The 24,547-nt window shown below is 40.4% G+C and overlaps 1 protein-coding gene across 1 annotated transcript; it reads right to left on the bottom strand.

Annotated features, from left to right (window-relative positions):
- Window positions 1-23,197: 23,197 nt before the first annotated feature.
- Window positions 23,198-24,178, bottom strand: LOC148184084 (inositol 1,4,5-trisphosphate receptor-interacting protein-like 1). The gene is made up of 2 exons (XM_088056401.1): window positions 23,988-24,178; window positions 23,198-23,807 (listed from the first exon to the last, which is right to left on the bottom strand). Exons 1-2 carry the CDS (start codon window positions 24,176-24,178, stop codon window positions 23,198-23,200), a joined length of 801 nt encoding a protein of 266 aa, XP_087912527.1.
- Between the last annotated feature and the right edge of the window lie 369 nt (window positions 24,179-24,547).

Here is a 24,547-nt window from a genome sequence, read left to right as displayed (position 1 = left end):
TCTAAACCAGATTTAACTTTGCTTTCAGTACAGCTGATGTGATGTAGGTTAGAGGAGTTTGAGTTTTCCTCCTAAATTTAGCCAAGATTTAAATGAGATATTTGTATGAATGTTTTCTAAGCTCCATCTGTAATCAATGGTGAAAGGGAGCACTTAAGGGTCATGTTCCACGTGTAGATAAAATCTATCTGCTCTCTTTTAACCTGTTTTCTGATTGATTTGGGCACTTGCTGATAACTAATTTGATCCAAAACGACAGAATTTAAGAGAAGGGACAGGTTCTCCTTCCTGAGTGAGAAGTTAACCTTGGCCCACAGGAGGAAACTTGAGCAGAGCCCTGCAGAGTTATCTGAGCTGGGGTGTCCTGCAGCCTTTGTGCTGAATTAGGGTGGCAAAACCCAGGGTTCTGGTGGCAAAGCACTGACCCTCAGCTGCCTACAACAAAAGACTTACAGCAGGAAATCACATTTTTTAATTCCACAGAGAATCTGAGGTTTTTTGGGGGCCTGGACATGAATAAAATGCATGGTTGAATAAAGTCAAGAGCTTGCAGAAAAGAAAACAATCACAGTTAAGAGTATAATGGGGTTTTATTTTGCTTCTGGGTTTGTTTTTTGTCTTTTTTTTTCAGAATGTGACTTAAGCTGCCATCAGAGGTTCTGCACACTTCCATTTCCTTGTGTGGAATAGCATATCCTTCCCATCTTCATCCATATTCAAACACTAATAAACAGATGGTCAAATTAAGGAGACCCTATCATCCAGAAAATTAAATGAATTAGAAAATCACCAGAGCTTGGTTTTCCAAAACATTCCTTCTTCCATTAAAATAAACACACCAGCTTACTTTCCCCTCTGCTTTTCTTCCAAACACTTTCAGAATCATGAGATCAAATAATTAAGCTAGTGGAAAATCCCTTGTTGGTGTTAGAAACAAGCTCTACTGGGAGGAAGACTAAGATAACAGCTGGTTATTACAGAACAAGATATTTCATTACACTGAGCATATCTGCTTAAGAAAAAATAAAAGTCAGACTTTGAACTTGTTGGATCAATGATTACAATGGTATTGGAGCAGACTTGAATAGCTGAATTCTGCATTGTGGGGAGAATAAGGAGATATTCTAATAGGATTGTTATACAAAATTCAGGTTAGAAAACAATTAACAAAGAAGAGAGGATCTTCTCATGCTCAAAGCAAAAGGCAGGCAGTGAGGAAATTATATAAGGGCAGCAATTAATCTCATCCCATTAGGGCAGACTGGTGACTGTACTCTAGAACAAGCTGAAAAACAGAATGCAGGCAATTAATTTTAGGAGCTGAACAAATCTTGCTCTTGTCCGTAGCTACCTTGCCCTAAGTCTTTTGTCACCCAAAGAGCTGCAAGCTCTGTGTGGAGAAATCTGGCACTCCACAGGGCATGGGGATGGCATCTAAGGTGTTTCTGTCACCTCAGTGGCAGCAAGGAAGGGCCAGGAAAGGCCCTGTGAGGTGATCAAGAGAAACCTGGGAGATGTTAAGGAGAGAGAATGACTCCTGACACAGCTCCCCTGCCAGCCAACATTTAGAGAGCAGCATCAAATAAATGATGGCAGATCTGGTCAGTGTGACCCTTAAACAATGAATTATAGTAATTTTAAGGAGTGAAGCTTAATTTTATGGTCAGTACCAGGAGCAGTAGCAACATGTGGATAACACCTCCAAATCCTCCATGACTCACCAAACGTGAGCTTTACTAGTTAACATTTATTTCAGCATTTTCTACTGTCACCCTCTGTGCACCGACTAGCAGGGGCATGTGGGGCTCTCTTACTGCATGGGAGGCCTGAAGAGTTCTCAGATTCCTTTTCATCTCAGTCTCCAGAATTTCAGATATACTTTTGGAAAAGATAACATTTCTTTCTTCTTTTCCACATTTTTTTTTTTTCCTGACAGCTAGACTATGAGATTTCTGAGAGCCCTGAATATACTGTACACCCTAAATAAAGACAGTGAGTTTATCAATGAGTTGATGTTTGAAAATCAACGTGTTTGCCTCCCTTTTGAAACATCCTTTGCACTGCAGTCCTCTTTTCTTCCTCTCATTTGTAACCATCTCTAATATCCAACCTACTGTATAGTAGTAAATGTATTGCTGGACCAGTCTGACTATTGGTATTAAAACTTGTACTGCTGTTACTCCTCCAGCAGCTTTTACACCTTTCCCTGGGACAGATAATTCCACATGAACACCATCAAACATTTTCTGGTTTTTCAGTGACCTTTCACACTGCCCTCACCCTCCTCTAAGAACACACAGAGGCTGCTCTTGAATTCAGCAAGTTGTGCTGGGTCATTTGCTTTGAGCATCCTCCCTTTCTGTCCTCCTGCTCAACAGAACTTCTGATGAAAAAAAATGAAAAAAAAGGCTCAGCAGCATTTTGCTCTCCAAAAAATATCAGTGCTTAGCCTTTCATACTAGTGGGGTACTTGAGGAGACATAAATGATCTGTGTTTATGACTTTTCCATTCTTGTCAATGCTTGAAAATTCCACCATGTGATGAATCTGGAAACCCCTATTTTTTAAGAAAAACACCTCAGATAAAATTTCTTTATTATCCAACATAGTTTTATGTTTCATGAATCTGATGCTGTAAAACAGCCCTGTGACTGCATTAAATAACTAATGAATCTCTTCATCTAAGTTGTTCAACCTGAAATGATTTACTTTTCATCATTTACCCCACTTTAACCTCTTCCTTGAATTCCTATAACTTAACATAGGTAAATAAAATTAGGCATTAATTTTTAATGAAAATCTTCCACGGCAAACTGGGAACTCAGAGGGTTTGTTCTGAAAATGTCAATGCAAAACATTTCGATATTTCTGATGTGAAAGGTTTTGTTTCAGCACTTCTATAACTGAGAGTTTTATTTTGGAAAAAGTTAACTGCCACTTACAAAAACTCAATGCTTTCACACTCTTTTTCCCCAGTAAAATCAATTTACCAGATCCAATACACGTTCATGAGTAATTTTGTTGTTTATAAGACTGAATTTTTTAAAGTGATTTTACTTTTCTCAGAAGAAAAAGCACTGTCTCAGCTATGCTTTCTGAATTACTGCTTCTGCCTTCTTCCTTGCAATTTGTTTGTGAAGCCTGAAATCGTTAGATACACAAAAATGTATCTAAAATCTCCAGGCTGCAGCGAGGCCTGAGAGTTCAAGGTACCTCAACTGATGAGCAGATGAAGGGATTTATTTATTGAAATAAATTCAGCACCAAAACAAGTACCTGTGTGGCATGAGGCTTTCCAGGGGCTGATGTTATGGTTTGTCCATTACTGGAAAGGGAAGGTAATGAGAATATTCTGTTCTTTATGGGTAGCATATGGCAACCTGGTAGCCTTGGCCATTTGTTAAGAGCAATGAGTGCTTTTATATCCGTTTAAAATGTAAATCCTCAATTTTTATGCTAAATCCAGACATCTATTGGTTAATCTGTGCTGACCCTGCAGCAATCAGGTTTGGCTTGCCAGGTCAGCAGCAGAATTCCTCAGCAGCAAGGAGATATGGATCTGCTGAACTTTCCCAATTGACACAGTGAAAGCCATGAGTTTTAGGTGTCATTGTAATAAAGGAAAATTTGTGTTAAACCTCCACATCTTTCAGTCCTGCGCTCTCTCTTGTACCACCACACAGCAAGGGCAGTATATTTTTCCTTTAGATGTACTTTCCTCTTTGAACACTCAGGAGGATTCCTGCACCTGTCTTCTGTTCAGACACAATGAAAGTGAGGATGTCAAAGCCCTTGAAGCCTTTTCCTTGTGAAGTATAGAGCTTCAGAAAAATAAAAATTGCTTCTGCTAAATACTTGCTTCTTTTGCTTTTTCACAAACAGATCCCTGGCCAAATGTCCATGTGATCAATGTGATCCTTCAAAACCATTCCTCAGTGTGAGGCAGTTTGAATAAATGAAAGTTAAGGACTCAAGAACCCAAAGCAATTTAATTTTTTTACGTGCCAAATGAAATATAATTGCTTTACTATATGTACTCTACTAGATTTTGCTAGGCCCTTTAAAAAAGAAAAACCCAGGGAAGTTAATGTTTTAAAAGTGCTTATTTACCTTCAGAAGAATTTTTAGAGGAATTTTTAACTAACAGCTACATTAATTATTTTAAATTAGCCAGCACAATGTAGCCTATTGGTGTCTCAAACACCTGACTTCCCATTTTCAAATGATTTCAATATTTTCATAAATCTAAATCAAACTTAATATTTCTCTTTAACAAATTCTTGAATTAGAGAGATTAATTTCTTATAAAATCAGATGTAGAAAATACAGTATTTTTTGAAAGAGGATCACACCTTGATAACTCTGAAGCACTATGAAAAACAGAGAATTTGGAGATTTTTCCAGAACTCTGAGGCCTGATAATATTTCCCAAAAATAGGCACCAAGAAGAATTTTCATAGCTGAAGTACAATGACCTTTTTCCTTGTTGTTTATGGAATAAGGAGGAAAGAGGAAAAAAACAAAACAGAGAACAGTAGGTGTTTTTGAAAGCAGAAATTTAAGAAATATAAATAGTTTCGCTGGTTGGCTCAGCCAAATACTTGTTCATGACCTGTAAAAGTCTTTAAATGTTTCTGGGTTTTAGTTCAGTTACATGAGCAGATACAATGATGAGAAGGAAATGATCTCTGGTGATATTTTAAAATTAAATTTCACATCCATATCCATAGAAGAAGCCTTTTCTGCAGTCAGAGAGAGGAATGTCTTGAATTTGTTCTGCTGCATGGAGCCAAGGAAAGCACTTGGGCTTAAAATAAGAGGCAGAGGGATGAATTTGGTCTTCAAGCTGGGTGTCTTCAAAACAATTTAATCTGAACAAACACATCACAGTTCATGAGAGGTGTTTCTTTATTACATTTATAGATGGGTAAATATTTAATGACTTGAAAAAAAAAGGGGAAACAAATCCTCCTCAAGGCCTTGGCTGGCTGAGATTCATTCATATTAATTTCAATAATTTCATCATAAGAAGCTTAAGAAAATTCTGCTTGTATTAATGATGTATTAATCTAATAGATGGAGTTCACTCTGAAATGTGACTAAAATCAAAGGAACTGGTTCAGTCCAGGGCAACTGAAATCTAGGATAAGTATAATGATTTTTTGAAACCTGCTTGGCAAACCCAATCTTTGTTGCAAAATACCAAAGTACAAATCAAAAAGCATATGGACACATAACTTTGGAAACTGTAAAAGAACAGAAGCTTTGTTGGGTGATGTCAGGGCACGCCAAGAGTGCAGAAAGGATCACTCCAAAAGGAAGAGCAAACATGACTGATATTTCTCTGAGTCATAGGGCTTGTAATCAATAGAAAATTTATCTGGTGGTTTGACACTTTTATATTTGCTCCTTCTTTTAATTATTATTGTTTTTTATTTTCTCCTCCCAGGATGCTGGAAAACAGAATTAATGGATTTATTTCTATTCTGCTCCCAGTTTTAGTCCCTTACCTCAATCTGCACATACTGGCTATTTTATTTTTCTAATGAGGGACCTCTCTAAGTGGAGCAAGCTAAGACTGAACTCTCTTGTAAAGGGCAGGAAGGAGTCATTGAATAAATTACATTAATTTTGCAAGGAGAGATAATATATCTTATTAGATCAAGTCACATGGCAGAAATAAAACAGAAGCATGGCCAAACAAAACCAGAAAAGCCTTCTGACACTTTCTCATAAATCTGACATCAAAGGGTAGCTGGTGGGCTGCATGTTTAAATCTCACTAAATTAGATTTGTGTTCTGATGTTGTCAGGCATGACATGATAGTTAATCTAGGGTTAATAGTCACCTTTTCTTTTTGCTTGTGGTTTATTCTAATTATTTCCTCCTCCATAAACTCATAATTTTTTTTTTCTTTACCTAAGTAATGAGCAAAATGAATATTCATCTGCCTGAAAGTGATTTTATGATGATAGCAGGTTTATTACCTAATGTTGGTAAAACACTTAGAGGCTCAAAACTGCCACATACTATCATTATTGACAATAGAAACAACTCTAGTGATGAATATCACTATTTCTCACTGAAAATGGGCTCTAATTTAGATTAATTGAAGCACCTTTTACATGTTAATCTGATTTCTTTTGAATCTATTGAGGACTGAAAATAAATGTTTTATTGTTTTACCATATTCATTGGTAAACTCTTTAGGACTGGGACTGTGTTTTACATATTCATCTGTGACCCAGAATTGTGAATCATGTCAGAGTCCCTTGGTGCTCAAATTGTAAATAATATTATCTGGTAATTATATATAATAAAAAAGTTTGCAGTAATTTCTTTGTAGTGACTTGACCCCCATAACTTCTCTAACTTAAATTAAAAATGTATTTATGAATTGTCACCGTGGAGTGTCACCATGAGCTTTTTATACACTATAAATACACCATGATTAATTGTCTCTATGCATTTGATACACTGTAATTTATTTAGGATTAATGGACTCAGCTCATCAGTAAATGCTGAGTTCCTCCGTATTTCAGGAATGCCTAATCCATTAGCTGCACTGAAGGCTATCTGTAAGAATAAATCAGTGGGCTGATGCTTGTCAAGCATTGTGCTATTCAAATTGTTTGCACTTAATAATATCAGCAAAAAACCTATTGTTTAGTTTGTCACAGTTTAAAGGACACTTGAATTCCTTGGAGTTCTCTAACAGGGGGATTATTTTTTTGGTATACTGTCCCCAAAATGATAAACTGTGTGCATGTTTAATTATAAATGATGCTGCATTTTTCATTAATAATTTGTAATATTAGTTTTACATTTGCAGATATTCATGATTCTGGGAAAAAGCAAAACAACAACAACCAAACATCCCCCCCCAGTGAAGTCCACATTTATTTATTTAAAATTATATTTTAGAAGCACAACAACTTCTTTCAGGTTTAAGTCTAGAGTGTGCGTATCACATGGGAAAAAAAACCCCACAAAACTTAATGGTTAATGAATAAAAATATACAGAAGAGATGAAAATTGGATAATTTTCAGTGGACTAGGGAAAGTGCCCATATTTTATATCAAATAATATAACAGATGGAGGCATTGAATGATAGCTATTGAATATATTATGTGCTCATTAGGTTTCTTTGCTCTGTATCACACACGTGAAGATGTTAAATATCAAAACCTTGTCCCAAAGCCCAGGGGAGCTAAAGAAACAAGGAAGGGAAAGGGAGATGAGACTCTACATTTATTATAACAGTATTTTGGCATAAGCATGAGCACAGGCTTGCCAATTTTTGGTGGCAGCATCTGAATATTTTATTTTGAATTAAAAATTACTTTAGCTTGGAAAAGAGTTCCTATGAAATCCTACTTTTAAAATAGGGACAGGTGTGTGAGAAATGGGGAGGGTTTGTGGAGACAAGTAAGGAATGGTGAGTTTTAGGGTTATTTCTTATTCTGTAGCTGGCAGACACAAACTCTTTAGGACAGGTTTCTGTTGTATCATTCTTCCCAACTCCTTGCTTAGCTTTTCCAGACTCTCATTCTGCATTTGGATCCAGCAAAAACAAATACTGATGAACTCCTGAGTATATCAGGAGGGGATTTTTCAGTCCAGCATGATAAAATCATGTCTGGAAAAGGGAAACACGGTGCAGTGACAGCTGCTAGTCAGCTTGCGTTCACTGACTGCTTCCACAGCATCTGCAGAGCAGCATTAGAGGGCCTTGGGTGGAAATTGAAAGTAGACACTGATGTCTGTCCAATGCTGGCTATAACTTTACAGACAGCCATAATGATCCTGAAGCACAAAATTTATTTTATCACCTGTCTTTTATAGAATTTGGCCCAAACACTCTGTAATTTAAATGCATAGACTTATGATCAGAATAGCTCCTAAACCAATGTAATGTTGGCAAAGGCATAAATCCAGTACATACCCACTGGTTCACAGCTTTACAGAGGTATAAAAAGAACCTCAGAAAGACTAAGATAATGTGAAAAAAATATTCACTGGTCATGCCCAGATATTCCCAACAGAGTCTCACAAAGATAAGAAGAATCAGAAGCCCTCAGAGAAATTTTCCTTTGAGCTAAAAAATAATTAATTGACAATAAGAAGGGGAATTAAAAGTTTCCCTTTGTGTTTAAAGATATTTTTTATGCTCCCCTGAAAGCTGGAGGAACAAAGATAACTTCTTCCTCTTCATGGACTGCTCTCTGCAGAGCAGGAGGCTGAGCTGGCTGCTCAGGGCTCTTCCTTGACGGCACAGGCAGGAGAATGAAGAATGAACAAATCCTTGGCTCTCACAGGTCCTTGGCTCTCCCATCACTCCGTACCAGACTTGGCATAGCTGAACCATCAATGTGGAGTTTGGGTGAGATTCATCTGCAGAAATAAAGGCAGGTTTCTGACTGAGGATGATGTGGATTTCTTGCTCAGTTCTATTGTGTGTGTTAAAAAAAACCTCCATGGAGTCTAAAGTGAGTTTAGAGGATTTGCTCAGGTGTTGATCTTACCTTTATCAGGATGAAGCTAAGCATTGGTGTGAAGTTTAAGTTGCCATTTGGGTTCTCCCTACAGTCTTAAACATTGAGAGGTACCTTGCTTTGCAGGGACTGAATGTCAAGATATTGGGCAGCTAAATTTATAGGCAATTTACCCTTCCCCAAAGTGATGAGATGTTTAAAACTCCTCAGGTTTTGATCTGTGTTCAGTAGTTCCCACTTCAGTTCTGGGTGCTTTTCTTTGATGCCAATGAAGTTATTGTTTCCTACAATCTACCCATGCTTGGCCTTCGTTTTACATATCAAGGAAGGAGCACGAGTGTCAAAACCACTAGGCTCTGTCTTCCAGAAGAGTATAAAAATATCCAGCCCATCCATCAAGCTGGGCAGAGCACAACTCGGTTTGTCATGACAACAAAATAATCTGAGAGCTCTCTGATAATGATTCTAATAAATGCCTTGGTGCATGAGAGGCTTATCAGCAAAACGACAAATTGATAAAAGAGAAGGTTACACAAGAATTCAAATAAAAAGCTTTCAGTCTGTGTCAAGTATTTCTTCTTGCCTGGTAACAGCTGAATAGAGAGAAAATGAAAGAAATTCTCTCAACTGCAGGATGAAAACCACCATGGAGAAAGAAACTGCTTTACACCATATGCAAGGAGCACTTGACTTGAGAGCAGCTGAGGATCTCTGGGGAACAAAGGAGGGTTTGCTTTCACTGACTCAAGGCACATAACCTTGGCCACAGAGTGAAGAGCTGAGGAAACATCAAGTGAAGCTTCCAGGATCCAATTCAGGCATCGAGATTAGATTCTGGAAGCAGTGTGAGCACCCCGTACCTGCTCAGCTGCCTCCGAGGGTACTGCAGCAACACAAGGATGGAAGTCAGGTTAAACTGGGCCAAATCAGGTATTTTATATAGGCTTGAGAATCCTGAAGTAACTATTTAAATATTTTCATATTTTTCTGCTGCTGTAGAGTTAAAAACATGGTGTTGCTATAACTCCTAACTTGGGGTTGCTTAGACAAAGCTTTGGTGGCACCTGAGGCATCAGGGGAAAGCAGGGCGTGCTGCTCATAAGGTTATCAGGAATTTGATTGCATCAATGCACCATGTTATGAAGAAAGAAAATATTTGGCACCCAGGAGATAAATGCCAAGATGGCCTTGAGCTGTAAAGAAAACCACGGTGTTCAGACTGTTTTAAATTTTTTGGGGAAAATTTGAATTTTGAATACAGAGTGAAGCTTTTCTTGCACTCTTATAATGTTATTTCTTTTAAATATGTTTTTAGCCACAGAGAATGTCTATTTTGTCTATTTCTGTGATATTCCCATAAACATTTCAGTGTGACACAGGCTTTTTGATTAAAGGTTTTCAGTTTTGCCAAACATTTACAGTCTCTGAAATACCAATTCTGTTCCTAAAACATCCAAGATTGTGTAATCTACTTCTGCTTCTTATACTACTTCTCTAGAGGCCATTTGTAATCTGCCCTTTAGCTTCTAAATTTCCTGATGACAGGGGCAGGCCCTGTTATCCCCCCTCTTTTGCACCTTAACTCTCCCTCCCAAAGGAAATTATTTTCCTGAGACTTTTCCCTAAACACAAATGTATAATCCACCAATTGTCCTTAAAGTGCACTCAGCTTTAGAGGAACTGAGACTTCAATATCTTGGAAGATCCTGCAGCTTTGGTTTTGGTAGAGGTTGTTTGATTCTCTCTTCCCCTCTATTTCTTTTCCACGTTTTTTTGTAGAAAGGTAAGAATTAATTTCAAGTGGTTGAAACGTTGTCTCTGATGTTTTAGTTGGTTCTGTATGGCGAAAACTTCTTGGTTTTAATGCAGACTACACTGATTTAATCAAATGTACCAAAGAGGCAGTAAAAGCTTGTAAAGCCTCACCACATGTTTCTCATTCCAGATTTCGTGTTCACTTTTATAAACAGAAACATCACTTGTATTGTCCCATCTTCCTGGGACAAGGAGAAAAGAAAGAGCCCTTTTGCCAGTATTATGTTCAATCTTCCAGCTTTTTATGAATTACTCCATTTTCAAATATAATTAAAAATAACTGATAATTTGATTTGTTTTAATGAACATCTGGGATGGTGTTTCCTTCTGAGATTCCAGGAGTGGTGACTTTATCTAATGCCTGAGAGACAAGGTGTAAGGTGGCAATTTCACTGGGTGGGTAGGATCAACAGGTGGTGCTCCAGGAGTGTCAATGATCCTGGAGCCTACTCAAACATAACTTTATTCACCCCCTGCCCCTTTTTACCAGCTGTACCTGCTCTGTCAGAATCCAGCAGTCAAACCTGCACCCCACCCAGCTCTGCCTTGTCCTCAATAGGATTTTCCTCTGTGCTATTATGTCAGGAAATGTGGGAGGGACAGTGTGATACATAATTGTGACAAGGAGAGCACATCCTTCATCTTAGTGGTGTTTTTACCAGAATTTTATTTCAGATTTTTCCTGCTAATCCCCAATTTCTGAGAAGGAGAGTACAGATGTGTATGGTCTTTTACGCTTAGTTACCACCTCTGCAGATTGGTAAAACCACCTGATATATGAGGTTATGAGATCCTGTAGAACCAAAGATATCAACAGAGGTGTTTTGGGCCAGCTCTGGAACCCTGTGAGCTTCTCTGTAGTCTATTCTTACCCCAGGTTCTTTTGAATGGTTGGATGGTCTCAGCTTTCAGCCAGCTGTGGCCAAAGATCTTAAAGGTGTCTTCCAACTCAAACAATTTTGTGATTCTCTACATTTAGCAAATACTACAAATAGCATCTTATTGCTGAGCAGGGAAGTGGAAAATTACAGGGAGTGAGTTTCCAGAAGGATGTCTAGCAGCTTCTGTTTGTACCAGCAATAAAGTCTGTAAATAAAGTAGCAGCTCTACATTTGCTGAAGTCCTGAAGCCCAAGGAGAGACCAGCTCCCTGTCTGAGGAGACTTTCAATCAAGCAGGATAATCCATCAGATGCCTGTGATTGATTTTTGTTGCCCAAAGCCTGTTCTTGTTGTGTTAAATAATGTATCTGCCCTGGGAGACAGGCTGTAATTCTCTCTCTGCTGGAGCTGAGCACTGTAGCCATCTCCCAACTGGGAGCAGCGACCTCTCTGACAGCGTTAGACACAGAAATCCGGGGCAGATTGCAGGAGAAAAGTGAGCACACAACATTTCCTTTGTGTGCCCTCCCAGCTTTCAGCAATCTGCAGCTTGGTTCTTAATGAACCTTTCTTGCATGAATCTGTCTGACTCCTTAATTAGGTTCTCCATAGACTCCTGAAGGAGGGAATTGAGCAGTTTAAGTGAATGACATGGAAATAAGCATAAAAAAATCCCAGAGCACATTGTGTGCTGATGTACACAGGAAAGAATCCTGCAGGCAAACCATTTTGGTGCCCTTGTTGGAGGACACTTCATTCAGTTTTGCTAAATGGAGCCATGTATGGAAAAAGATGGGATCCAGCACTGTTAGGACATCTTATTCTGATCTTCTTTGGGCATTAGCCCAAGATTTATGGGGCAAATATATTGGTCATGTATGACAAAAACATCTCTGCTCTTCTGCATGTTCCACTGTTGCAAAGTACAGCAATGTGAAACTTAGGTTTTAGTGTCTATTATATATTTTTTTCTGTTTAAAGTGGAAATGAAAGCAGGGAAGTAATTCAGAGATAATTTCATGAACCAAATTACTTTTTGTGCACATATAGCAAAGTACACTAATGTAAATTCTAAGCTTAGACTGGATGGTTCACTGAGAAACAGTTTAATTTATCACATTAATTATGTAATTAAAGCATGAAGGAAGCAATGGTTTAATTGAATACAGGCAATGTTTATTTGTTCACACAGGTATTTTGTATCCTTGTAAATTCATCAAATGAAGAAAATGTTTGCAACACTATAATTGGATGGCCTAATTTATCCTTTTTTTAACTACCTCCAAATATATAAAATTTGTTTGTTTATTCATGCCTGGAAATTGAGTAATTTCTTTTTTTAGAAAAAGGTAAAGAGTGCAGCAAAGTTAATTCTTATCATAGAAATCTGTACAGATATGCAGAACATACATTCATTTATCACCCTCTATAACTGTGCCATAAAGTAGCACATGCTTGATTGTAATTCTAAAAGAAAATCTTATCTGCAAACCGTATGCTCTCTGTGATGCCCTTATGCAAATTGTAATTTTTTTCCTCACAATATTCAAATCAACTATTTTTTCTGAAAAAATGACAAAGCAGTATAACATTTTGGTTTTTGCTTTCATGTCTCACCCACCCATACATAGATATTTAGCAGTTAATGGGATGTACAAATTTCTGTGGGATAGGGAGGATGGATGACCTTTCAGTTTCATTATTGTACAATTTATTTTACTTCATTTATGCCATTATTATTTTCATAATGCTAACCAGGCTGACATTACCTTGCAGTTCTGTTCTTTCATTCTTTCTTGAGATATATTACAAAAATTAGATTAAATTGTTAATGTAAAAGAGTTTGCAGCAGCAGGAGTTTGGATTATTGTTTTTCCTTGTTTTCCACTTTTATGTTCATTATTGTTTTGATTTAAATTCTCCTGCAGAGACAGTAAAATATTTGAAAGGACAGGTTAGGGAACTGACAGGTAGTCTATTCATCAGATCCATCCTCCACTTCAAATCTCAGTCTGCAAAACATGGTGTGAACAAATAACTTGAGGCTTCTGAGTAGCTTTCAGTGGAGTTAATGATCTCAGTCAAGCAACTGGCACGAGCCAGAGCTGTCAGGGTAGAAGCAGAACTCTGCCTGTAGGCTGGTGAGAGGGACACCTGAACTCTGAACCCCAGGCTGATAATCCAAACATTCTTGTGCAGTCTCTTTCCTGGAGAGGGTGGGCATGACAGAGACTGGGGATGAGAGAGACTTAGTGTAAGATGAAGAACAAGATCATCTTGAGGAAGGATTGCCATGCCTATTGCCAGGTCTGATCATGACAAATTATTTTTTACTTTTTCTATTCCTGTTATTTTAACCTCTTGCTTCTCCCTTTAACCACATCCTACTCTTTTTTTCTCTTTCTGTCTCATTCCCTCCATATTCTCTGCTACTCACAGCTGTGTTATCTCTGGGGTTGTTGGCTGTTTCCAGTTTCCAGACTTATCACATCTCTAAAATGTTTGAGAAAAAAATGCAACAAAGTGAGGAGCTGATACACTGAAGAGTCTGAAGGCATCAGAACAAGTATTTAAGAAAATGGCCTCAAGTTACCCCAGAGAATGGGTACTGGAAAAAATTTCTTCACTAAAAATGTTGCTAAGAATGGGAACAGCCTACTCAGGGAAGTGGTGGAGTCACCATCCCTGGGAGTGTGCAGAAAACGTGTGGATGTGGCACTTGGGGACATGGTTCAGTGGTGGACACAGAGGTGCTGGGTTCAGAACTCACTCTGATGGTCTTAGAGGTCTTTCCCAACCATAACAATTCTGTGATTCTGCCATTTGGACTCTGCACTCCCATGTCCTCCTTAGCATTTGAAAATCTTGATGGAGCTCACGTTTGCCAACTGATTAACTAAACAAGAAGTGGCATTTTGGAGTGTTCATCTGGTATTTTTATGAAGAATGGTTATTAGTCAGACAGAATTCAAGCTTTTTCATCAGTGATTTGATAATAAATATGAATTTTGTGGATGACAAAGATTCGTAGCCTGCAGTCACTTATAAGAGGTATCTGTTCAAACAAATTTAGTTTTAATAGTGCAAAGCCATGTCTTACAGAAGAAGGAATAAAAAGCAACCTGCCCATGTCGGGGACCATTTTTGGGAAATCAGATAGACTGAAAAGTGGCTTTGGAGTGGATGTGGTCAAGCAACTCTGCCCCAGTTGTCTACAAAAACAACCGTGATAAATCCTCAGTTCTATAAAGAGATAATTATATAAAAAACAAATTTATCTTTTTAAAATATCCCTGTTGAGGATGAAAATGGAATAGTGCTTCCAGATTTATTACCTTTGTATTGTGTGTGAAGTCTTTTCTAATTTTCTGTTCCAGTCCTACCTATGAAATGAGCATCTTAAGATTGTGTATATTCCCAGAATGCACAATTTTATTTTATTAAAAGTCCATTTCAACACAGACCTAAAATCAGGGCCATATTCAGAGATGTCCTTACTTTCTCTAAAGTGTTTCACTAATGACTCCCAGATGGCAATGAAACAATTGCCAGGGAAAACAAAATGTAATAATATTGTCACATAAATGAAAAGATGCCACAAATGAATGCATTTACAGAAAATACTTGAGAGCAGACAAGTGGCAATTGGTTTGCAATGTCTCTGCTGGGAAACTCCATACAATTATAATTAGTGCTCTGCCTCTTATTATTCAAACTTGGTTGGGAGATTGACTGCAAATGATTTTTTAATGGCTTTGGTCGCGTATTTTTCCTTTGTTATCAGACCATAACAGCAAGAAGAACAGTATTCTCACTGTACTCAATCTGCCAATGTGTCCTTTGTACCAGATGGTTTTGACTTCAGCAAGCTAAATTTAAATCATTAAATTATTGCACTGTATCCCACGTTATCATCCTGACAGACCTGGCAGCTAGGAGTTGTTTTTTATCTGTAGGTTTTTGTCCAAGATAAAAACTTAGTCAGTAGGGAATGATTCAAGTTTAGCCAGTTATTTACTTTATTGGTGCTTCCTTCTACCACTCATTCATATTTCCAGCTTCATCCAGGCCTCCTACTACACAAGGCTGATGATTATTTCTCTCCTACTGCACCAGGCTGATGATTATTTCTCTAAATGGGAAGAGATGGTGTTGACAAAACAGTGGATCAACAAAAAATTGTAGACGATCAATTCTCTATTGTTCCCATGTTCCTTGATGCTTCCCAGAGTGAGGTCACCTGGGGAAATAATGGAGCTAAAGAAAAGATTAAGGTAGTTAAGAAAAATGAGGGGAGTAATGAAATTCTAGTCCTTGACAGGTATGAGTGGAACTGATTATTAGTCAATAATGACTAAATGCATTTGCAGTGTTTGCTGTAATAACCTAAACAATATGAGTCCCCCTGTTACTAAAAAAATATTAGAAAATATTATAGATACCTTATTGTCTTAAAAATTAGAAATATCAATTAATTTTCAGGCATTTATAGTACTATATTAATCACTAACAGACCATGATGGACATTCAAAAGTGAGTTTGAATTTTTTTTTTCTTTTCTGCTATGTAAGAAAATCATTGTATATATCTGTTAATTGTAAAAGTTTGTTTTTTATCTTTTTTAAAAAATGGAGGAAAACAAAGAATGAAAAATCCTATCCATCTTTTCAGGGAAGAGTATTCCAAGTATCCTTTTATACATGCTATGGAAAGAAACAATGCATGCTCTGAAATAATTTATTAGAGAGACAAAATAATGGGACAGAGATAATAATTTGTGAGGGGAACTAAAACATTGGTGGAGAGAATCAATGCAGTAAATGAATAAGATTTGGTTAATGATGCAATAAAGAAACTGAGTAGTAGAATGGGGAAGACAAGCTGAGAAAAACTTGTTTTGTGAAGAATGACGAAAAAGTTCTGACAGAGTGACCCACAGCTTGGATATTGACTGGAGGACTGGAGCACATTGATCACCAATACACTTCACCTCTGAATATGCACTAAAATCAGAAAGTGGTGCTTTTTTACATTTGGGGAAACAAGGACTAAGAACATTCTAGGAAATGTAGAAATAAAAAATAACCTGCACTGACTGAGAGTTTGATTTATGCTAAATAGAAATAGATGAGCTTTTGATGCACACCAAAGATCACAGAATCATGGAAATCATGGAAATCATGGAACAGTTTGGGTCAGATGGGACCTGAAAGATCATCTTGTTCCACCCCTGCCATGGCCAGGGACACCCTTCACTAGACCAGGTTGCTCCAAGCCCCATCCAGCCTGGCCAGGAACACTCCAGGGATGTGGCACCCACAGCTTCTCTTGGCAAGAGACTAAAATGACTAAATTTGTAGAGAAAGAAAAAAAAGAAAGAAGAAATTAAGAAAACCTTCCAGTTAAACTTCTTAGACTGAAGAAACCATGGATAAATCCAACTTTTAACCATCTATAAGGGCAAACAATTCATGATGATCATATGTCATCACTGACCCTGCTGATATTGCATGTGATCTCCTTGAACTGTATTTTTGTGGGCATACCATAAAAATGATATTCCTGAATATCAAGGGTCACACTTCTAACTCCATTTACCTCAGGTTTCTCTGTGTTGGAATCAGCAGTTCCCTGCACTGCTGTGAGAGAATGTAAATGCATCTCTAACTTGGGAATGAAAAAACATTTCTGGGGAAATTAAGGAGAGAAGAAAAGAATGAAAATGCAAGTAGCAGCAGTGATGAAAGCTCCATCTTTATGAAGATACTCAATGTCCCTGTTCACTCCTTGTTCATATTGCCTGCCCCCTTCCATGACATGTGACCATATGTTTAACAATTAGCTCGGTACAGATTTTTCTGTGCAGTTTTTATTGCCCTTATGTCAATCCTAGGCTGTATTTTGCATAACATTAGTCAAAGAATCAGTGGGAAAAGAAATTATCATTTTAATTGCAAATTTAAGTGCTGTGATCAATATTCCAAACATGCTGAGCTATAGTATCAGAAACCATACTTAGAATAACATTTATATGCAGCTATTCCTTTCTGACAGATTTTCTGCCTAAGTACCGTGCCCAGTAAGAAAAAGAAGACAAACAGTGAAAGCTCTCATTCTGGGAACACACTGAGTGATCAGGAGAACAATGTGGAAATCAAAGATGTCCTGAGGGATGTGTTTGTCTGAGTCAGTTCAAAACCCTTTAAACTGGTCTTTCAAAAGAACATGATGCTCTTATTTGTTCTGTTTTGCAGCAATGTGCTGATTAATGCTTGTGCAAATTTTGAGAAATCTAGTTTGGCATAAGGATTTGCTTTCCTTCACCCCTTCTGCTCCCTCTTTATTTTTTGTTTTCTGTGGGCTTACAGCTGACTAAGCCAAGATAAAACTTAAAGAGGACACTTAAAGAAACTTCGGTGCAAAGTGAGACAAAATATATCAGGCCTCTTGTTCCTTGCTATTTGAAGGCAGAAGTATACAGCTTTCTCACAGCTTCATTTTTACAAAAAAACCAATACCAATTTCTTTCTGGCATGAGAGATTTGCAGATCTGGAAGGGATTCCTGGGAAGATCAAACATTCCCAAAAAATGTGGGCAACTATATCAGAGAATCATGGAATCTTAAAATAATGGAATCCTAAACACACAGAATCATAAACAAATAGCATCATAACCTCACAGAATCACAGACTGGTTTGTGTTGAAGGGGCTTTAAAGCTCATCTTGTTCTAACCTCCTGTCATGGGCAGGGACACCTTCCACTATCCCAGGTTGCTCAGAACCCCATCCTACCTGGCCTTTGACACTGCCAGGAATGGGGCATCCACAACTCCTTTGGACAATTTTCCCCAATACCTCACCACCCTCACAGTGAAGAATTTATTCTTAATCCCTAATCTAATCCTGCCCTCTGTCAGTTTAAAGCCATTCCCCCTTGTCCTGTCACTCCATGTCCCTGTCCAAAGTCCCTCTCCAGCTTTCCTGTAGCCTTTTTGAGCACTGGAATGTGCTAGAAGGTTTCCTGAAGCTTTCTCCTCTCCAGGTTGAACAAGCCCAGCTCTCTCAGCCTGACTCCAGAGCATCTCAGCATCTCTGTGGCCTCCTCTGGACTTGCTCCAACAGCTCCACACCCTTCTTATATTGGAGGCCCAGATCTGGACACAGCTCTGCAGGGGTGGTCTCACCTGAGCAGAGCAGAGAGGCAGAATCCCCTCCCTCCACCTGCCCCCCCTGCTCTGCATGCAAATCAGGACACATTTGGCTTTCTGGGCTGCCAGGGAACATTCTTCGAGGAACAAACTTAAAAAGAGTTACACAGCAGATACTACAGAAAAAGAATGTGCACTTTTTGAGTATCAACATCAGTCTCTGCTGACCAGGTTGTCATAACTACCATGGTGATGATCATATATGAAAACCTCTCTACTGAGCAGCAAACACCAAGCAGAAGAGGTGAGAATAGTAATTTCAAACTTTCTTCACAGAGAGTTGTTCAAAATACCACAGATATTTTTAGTTGAAAACTCACTTTACCAGAGGACTGATGCTGCATCCAGAGAACTTGCTGCTTCATTTTTTTCTCTGCCCTGATCTTCCCAGTGTAAGCAACGAGATTCACAAAACAGCTCCTTATATCACAGCAGGAGGGGAAAAAAGCTTGCTTCAAAATACAGCATGTCATATCATCTCTGTGTGAGTCAAAATACTGGGAAACTTACTCTCCTGTAGAATATTTACCTGCCTTGGACTGAGTTGCAGGTTTTTAGTCAGTTTTAAAGAACAAATGCTGCAGTCTGATATCTCTTACAGTGAAGAGCTCTAAGAACCTATTGTGAAGCACTTCAGGGGAGAACAGAGTAAAGTGCCATTAAAAAAAATAACAAAAAAGGGTGCCAGGAAAACCAAGCAGGAAAAGTTAGACAATATTTTTTGTGGAAAGAAAAAAATTACAAGAAATATGCTCTAGGGGAAGGTGTTCCTACCCATGGGAGAGGGGCTGGAACTAGATGATCTTTGAGGTTCCTTCCAGACCAAAACATTCCATGATTCTATTATTTTATGACAATTACCTGCATTGTTAGGTGTGGTTTGATCCCCAGGATTCTGTGATTATATGACACAGCTTCTGATTTACACATAGGTCACAGAAAGATTAACTCTGCTCACTAACTGTGGGTCTCTGTTTCTCTGGTGGCTGGATCCCAGAGAAATTTGAGTCTAATACACAGCTGGGGTATCTGGATTGAGGCAATATGCCAACTGCCAAGATGCCACACTAAAATCCACTGGGGACCCATACAGAGATGCTGAACATCTGATTGCTGGGGAGATTTAAGATTGGGGGTGTAAATGTGCTCCCTGTCTAGGACAGGGCTAAAATCAAATATGTGGACTGAATCCTACATCTGTAGGTGGAATTAAGTAGGAAAATGTCGTCATTAGTCTTGTTTGGCTATAAGCAAGAAGTTACTGGGGTGTCTGGGCCAAAGAGAAATTCAATCAAGAAGCCAACCAAAAAAAAAGAATGAGTGGCATCATGTTCCGAGACAGTTGTGAAATTTGGCCAGCAAGAAAGACTGTAGGGAGAACTTTGATATGACAAATGAGAGATGTTTCACTCTGCCCATCCATTTTTCTACCTCTGAGAGTGGTGTTTTACAAAACATACACCAGCATGAAGAGTGAGTCTGTTCTCCCCTCCCCTGCTCCTGGCCCTGCACTTCTGCTGCTTTCCTTGTATTGTCAAGAACAAATTGAGTCTAAGGACATGGCTTTCCAAGACGTGGTGAGACGAATTAATAAGCTGTCCTTTCTTTTACAGAAGGCAATGTCTTCCTGCACACTCTCATCTTTGCTGTCACCCCTCATCTGCTCTCCCACTGCTCACCCCGTATGTTCTGAAGAGACTTTTCTGAGGTGAAAAGGTGGAATACAAGCTCAGTGGATATTTTATCTTCCCTTACTGGATATTCTGCCTTCTCAGTGAGTTACATTAATTCAGTAGAAGGTCTGACAGGTGCTAGAGGCAGAAGAAATGGTTGAAAGATAAAATTATGTGGCTAGGAGTAGGGGAAGGCTGAGATTAGCTAGGGATGAGGCAGAAATGAACAGGGCAAGTGGAAACAGGGAGTCACAATTTGTGAAGGTGTCTGGTTGGTCCAGGAGTGTGTTCTGAAGGGCACTTAGAGGAAAGATTGGGAAAGAGTAGTTGCTAGAGCCTGTAGTGGCAGGACCAAGGGCAATGTTTTCAAATTGAAAGAGAGTAGGTTTAGATTGGATATTAGGAAAAAATTATTTACTGAGAGGGTGGTGAGGCCCTGGCACAGGTTGCCCAGAGAAAGTGTGGATGCTCCATATGTGAAAGTGTTCAAGGCCAGACTGGATGGGCCTCTCAGAAGCCTGGTCTAGTAGAAGATGTCCATGCACATGGCAGGAAATTTGGAAGGAGATGACCTTTAATTACAGTCTGTAATTCTGTTGCAGAGCACATTCAGTGCAGGAAGCTCAGGGTGCAGCTGCAGTTCCAGCTGCAGGTAGAGCTCTGGGTGGCTGGAGAACCAGGCAGGAGCTCATGAACTGCTGGTCCTTGGCATAACAAAGGGCACAGGGAAGGGACCTGAGGGCTCCAGACTTTCCCCACACTAAATCTGTGAGGGTATAAAAACCCAGGGCTTCCTTGGTTCAGGGTCCCACCCTGGAGATGCCCAGATGAAGTTGTTGCTTTGTTACTGCACCAAGATTAAACAATTTGTGGGAACTGTAGTTCTGTGACTCTGCTGTGGGAAACCTGGGCTGGAGCTGATAAGGAAACCTGATTGAAGCCATGTGAGTGTGGGGTGTGTGCAGGGAGCCAAGCCAGGCACTGGAGCTGCCTGCTGATGGTGTAGGTGGTGTGGGTGTGACTGCCAGGGTGGGTTCTGGATGGTCTGACAGTGAAGATTCCTTAACAATTCTGTGATTCACCATTCCAATTAATTTTTCAGAATTTCACTTACAGAAATAACTTCATCTCACTGTCCCCCATGCACTGAATTAACCCAGGGGTTTGGCAACCCTGCAAACACCTGTCAGACCCCAGTGAGATGGCTGCTGGTGGAAACAGGAGCCAGGGAAATCTCAGTTTGAACCACAAACTTTATTTTCACATGTAGTTCATGCTGCTTTGTGATAAGGCTTTCCTGGGTTTGTTTTGTTCTAATAAAACAGTGTCTCTGTCTTTTTAAAAGCAATGGCTGCTTCTTAATGCAATGAGATTTTTCTTAATAATGACACAGCAAATAATCCTGGAAGCCTGGGGGTGCAGTTCAGCCATTTGGAAAAATGACCTTTTGTGCTATTACTGGAACAAGCTAGCAGGCTTTGGTGCCTGAATTTTGTTTCCTTTGTAGCACAGAAAATAATTCGAAACCTGTTGCACAGTGCACTGGTTTTGGCTTGGGTAGAGTTAATTTTTCCTCAGTACAGTGCTGTTTTGGATTCAGAATGAGAATAATATTGATAAAATACTGATGTTCTGCTTCTTCTAAGTCATATTTATTGTAAGTTGGGAACTTTTTGTTTTTTGGTTTTTTTGTTGGGTTTTTTTTGATTGTTTTGGGTTTTTGATGGGGATTGGGGTGGTTTTGGGTTTTCTTTGGTCATATTCTCTACTAATGAGAAGTTAAATAAACAAAATGGCAGGGAATCACATCCGGGACAAGTGATCCAAACTGGCCAAAGGCATATTCCACACCATATAATGGCATGCCCAGTGTATAAACTGGAGGAGTTATCTGGAACAGGGCCTGATCTGGGTTCAGAAAAGCAGCTCTGACATTATTGGTCAGTAGGTAGTGAGCACTTGTGCATCACATGTTTGGGTTTCTTCTTCTTTTCCATTAATACTATTGTTATTTACCACTATTACAGTATTTTACTTTGTTTTCAGTTACTAAGCTTCTCTAAATGATTAATTTTTAAAGTTCTCTAAACCTGCAAGCTTTACTTTTGATTCTCCTCCCCACTCCACCAGGGTGTGGGGCAAGAGAAGGGTGTTGAACAAATGGCTGTGTGGTGCTTAATTCTGGCTGGGGCTGGAACCACAAGAGGGTTCTTGGGTGTTTGGGAGTAGACACAGACAGCACAGCTGATCCCAAGGTTAGGGTTAGGACACCCCAAAGGGATATTCTGTACCATATTCCATCAGGATCAGCACATAAAGAGGGGGAAAGAAGGAAGAGGGAGGGACCTGCTGGATGTCTGCTGGAAACTCAACACAGCAGGGGCAGCCTGGTTGGGCCCTGGAGTGTGTGGGTGAGAACTTCACTCCCTGGCACAACTGGTGAGCCCAGCAGGGAATCACCTCTGGAGAAAGGGGCAGGCAGCTCAGGAAGTGTTTATGGATCTTGTTAGGTCATGGGGGAAGAAAATTAGAGAGGTAAAAACTCAGTTAGAACTTATTTGGCCACTTTTGGTGGCCAAATATCCTGGTCAAGGATAATAAAAAGTTGCTTTATGAATACATTAATGGCAACAGGAGGAGCAAGGAAAAGCTCCATTCTTTACTGGATCCAGGAGGGAATACAGTCACCAGAAGTGAGGAAAAGGCTGAGGTACTTAGCACTCTCCCTGGAGGTGTTAAGGAAAGGCTGGACGTGACACTTAGTACCATGGTGGTGTTGGGTCATAGGATGGACTCAAGGACCTCAGAGGTCATTTCCAGCTTGATTGACTCTGTGATTCCAAGGAGATGCTCAGAGTTACAGCATTTGTCTTCCCATGGGCTGGCAGGTGTTCACCCACCTCTAGGAAAGATGGGCTCCATCACCTGTTGTGGTGACTTGGAAGATAAATGCCTTAACTCCAAACGTGTCCCATTCCTCTTCCTTCTCTCTCCCTCTTTAATATTCTGAGCTCAGTGTTCCAGCAGGTCCCTTTGGGCACTTGAGGTCAGCTGTGTGTCTGTGTCTACTCCCAATCCCCACCCAGCCCCAGCCCAAAGCAGCAGCTGGGAGCGCTGGCCACTCTCACTGCAGGAGCAGGAAGGTGCCAGGGCTGCCCTGCTCCACGGCAAACAGCAGCACAGCACAGAGCTGCAGGTCGGAGGGGCCGCTCAGCAGCAGCCGGCAGGAGTGGGAGCTCGGCAGCACCGTGAGCTGCCAGTGCTGCCACTGGGGCAAATGCTCCCAGGCTGTCTGCACCAAGTTCTGCACCCAGCAGGCGATTTCCTCCACGTCTAAGTAGGAGCCTGTGCAGAGGTTCTGCAGCAGGGGCGAGTGCTGGGCCGTCTGATTGGTCTCGGAGGGGTGGAGAAAACACGGAATATTCCCCGTTTCCCTCAAGCAGCTGCACTCCAGCACCACACGGATGTTGGAGCACCTCTCTGGAAGAAGTGTCCCACTGTACAGCTCCAGCCTGAAAGAATGCCTGGAGGGTGGCTGCAGGACCACAAGCAGCTGGTACAAGATTCGGTCCTCAAAGATACTCCAGGATTCATGGATGCTGTTCTTCCCGGTGGCCGGGTGCATCTCCGGCATGAAAGTGTCCTTGGAAAGCACTCTGCAGACGTGGAGGACGTCATGCATCATCTTCTTCACATCCCTGCACATGTCAGACAGTCCCTGCATTGACGATAGTCTGGGCACAGAAAACAACCTGACATTGTGGCATTGCCCCTTCTCTTCATCATCTTCCTCCTCGCTGGCAGAGGTGTCCTGCTCATAGCAAGTGCAAGGGGCAAACTTCATTTGCCAGGCCACCCAGCAGATCTCCAGGAGCATGACTGCTGCAGCAGCCCAGAAGAGACAGAGCTGCAACCCAGAGAGGAGCTGGGCTTCTTGCGGGGATCTGATCTCCTCAATCTCCTGCAGCAGCTGCTTCATCTCCTGGTGCAGAAACTCCTCACGCTGCTGCATCTGCTGGGTCGTGACCACACTGATCCGTAGGTCTCGTGTCTGCTCGAGCAGGATGGCCAACACAACCACAAAGAACGTGATTGCTGCAGCCATGGCCTGGAGGAGATGGGAGAAAGGTTTATCAGCAGGTCTGGCTGAACAGGCCTGAAGGGACCACTGACCCTGGCTGGAGACAGCACGGGGCCAGTCCTGCCCAAGCCACCCTGATGGTCATCCCCTGGCTGGGCTGTGCCCCATGAAAGGGCAAGAGACATTTGAGCTGTCTCCTGAGGCCCCATCCCTGCCATGCTGGAGCATTCCATGGAGCCAGGTGTACCTGGCACATCCCCAAAGCCTCTCTGGCACCCCTGGGAGCCCTGAGCACTTCTGCCCCCAGCCCAGAGTGGCACCCTGCCCTGCCCTGAGGGGCCCAGCCCTCACTCAGAGTTAGAAACACCCCTGTCCCATTCCCCATCCATCCCA

The sequence above is a fragment of the Pseudopodoces humilis genome, chromosome 6, assembly GCF_049639895.1.
Source record: "Pseudopodoces humilis isolate 2021_Gansu_Grassland_sample_001 chromosome 6, ASM4963989v1, whole genome shotgun sequence".
Lineage (NCBI taxonomy): Eukaryota > Metazoa > Chordata > Aves > Passeriformes > Paridae > Pseudopodoces > Pseudopodoces humilis.
The sequence above is the reverse complement of the archived record's forward strand: the minus strand, read 5'-3'. Positions and strand labels throughout refer to the sequence as shown.

What these genes read in the sequence shown, in the direction of transcription:
- LOC148184084 (XM_088056401.1), bottom strand. Translation starts at nt 24,178, where the DNA reads ATGGCTGCAGCAATCACGTTCTTTGTGGTTGTGTTGGCCATCCTGCTC. An exon ending in GAAGCCCAGCTCCTCTCTGG is followed by an intron (nt 23,808 to 23,987) that starts GTTGCAGCTCTG and finishes TTCTGTGCCCAG; the next exon opens with ACTATCGTCAATGCAGGGAC.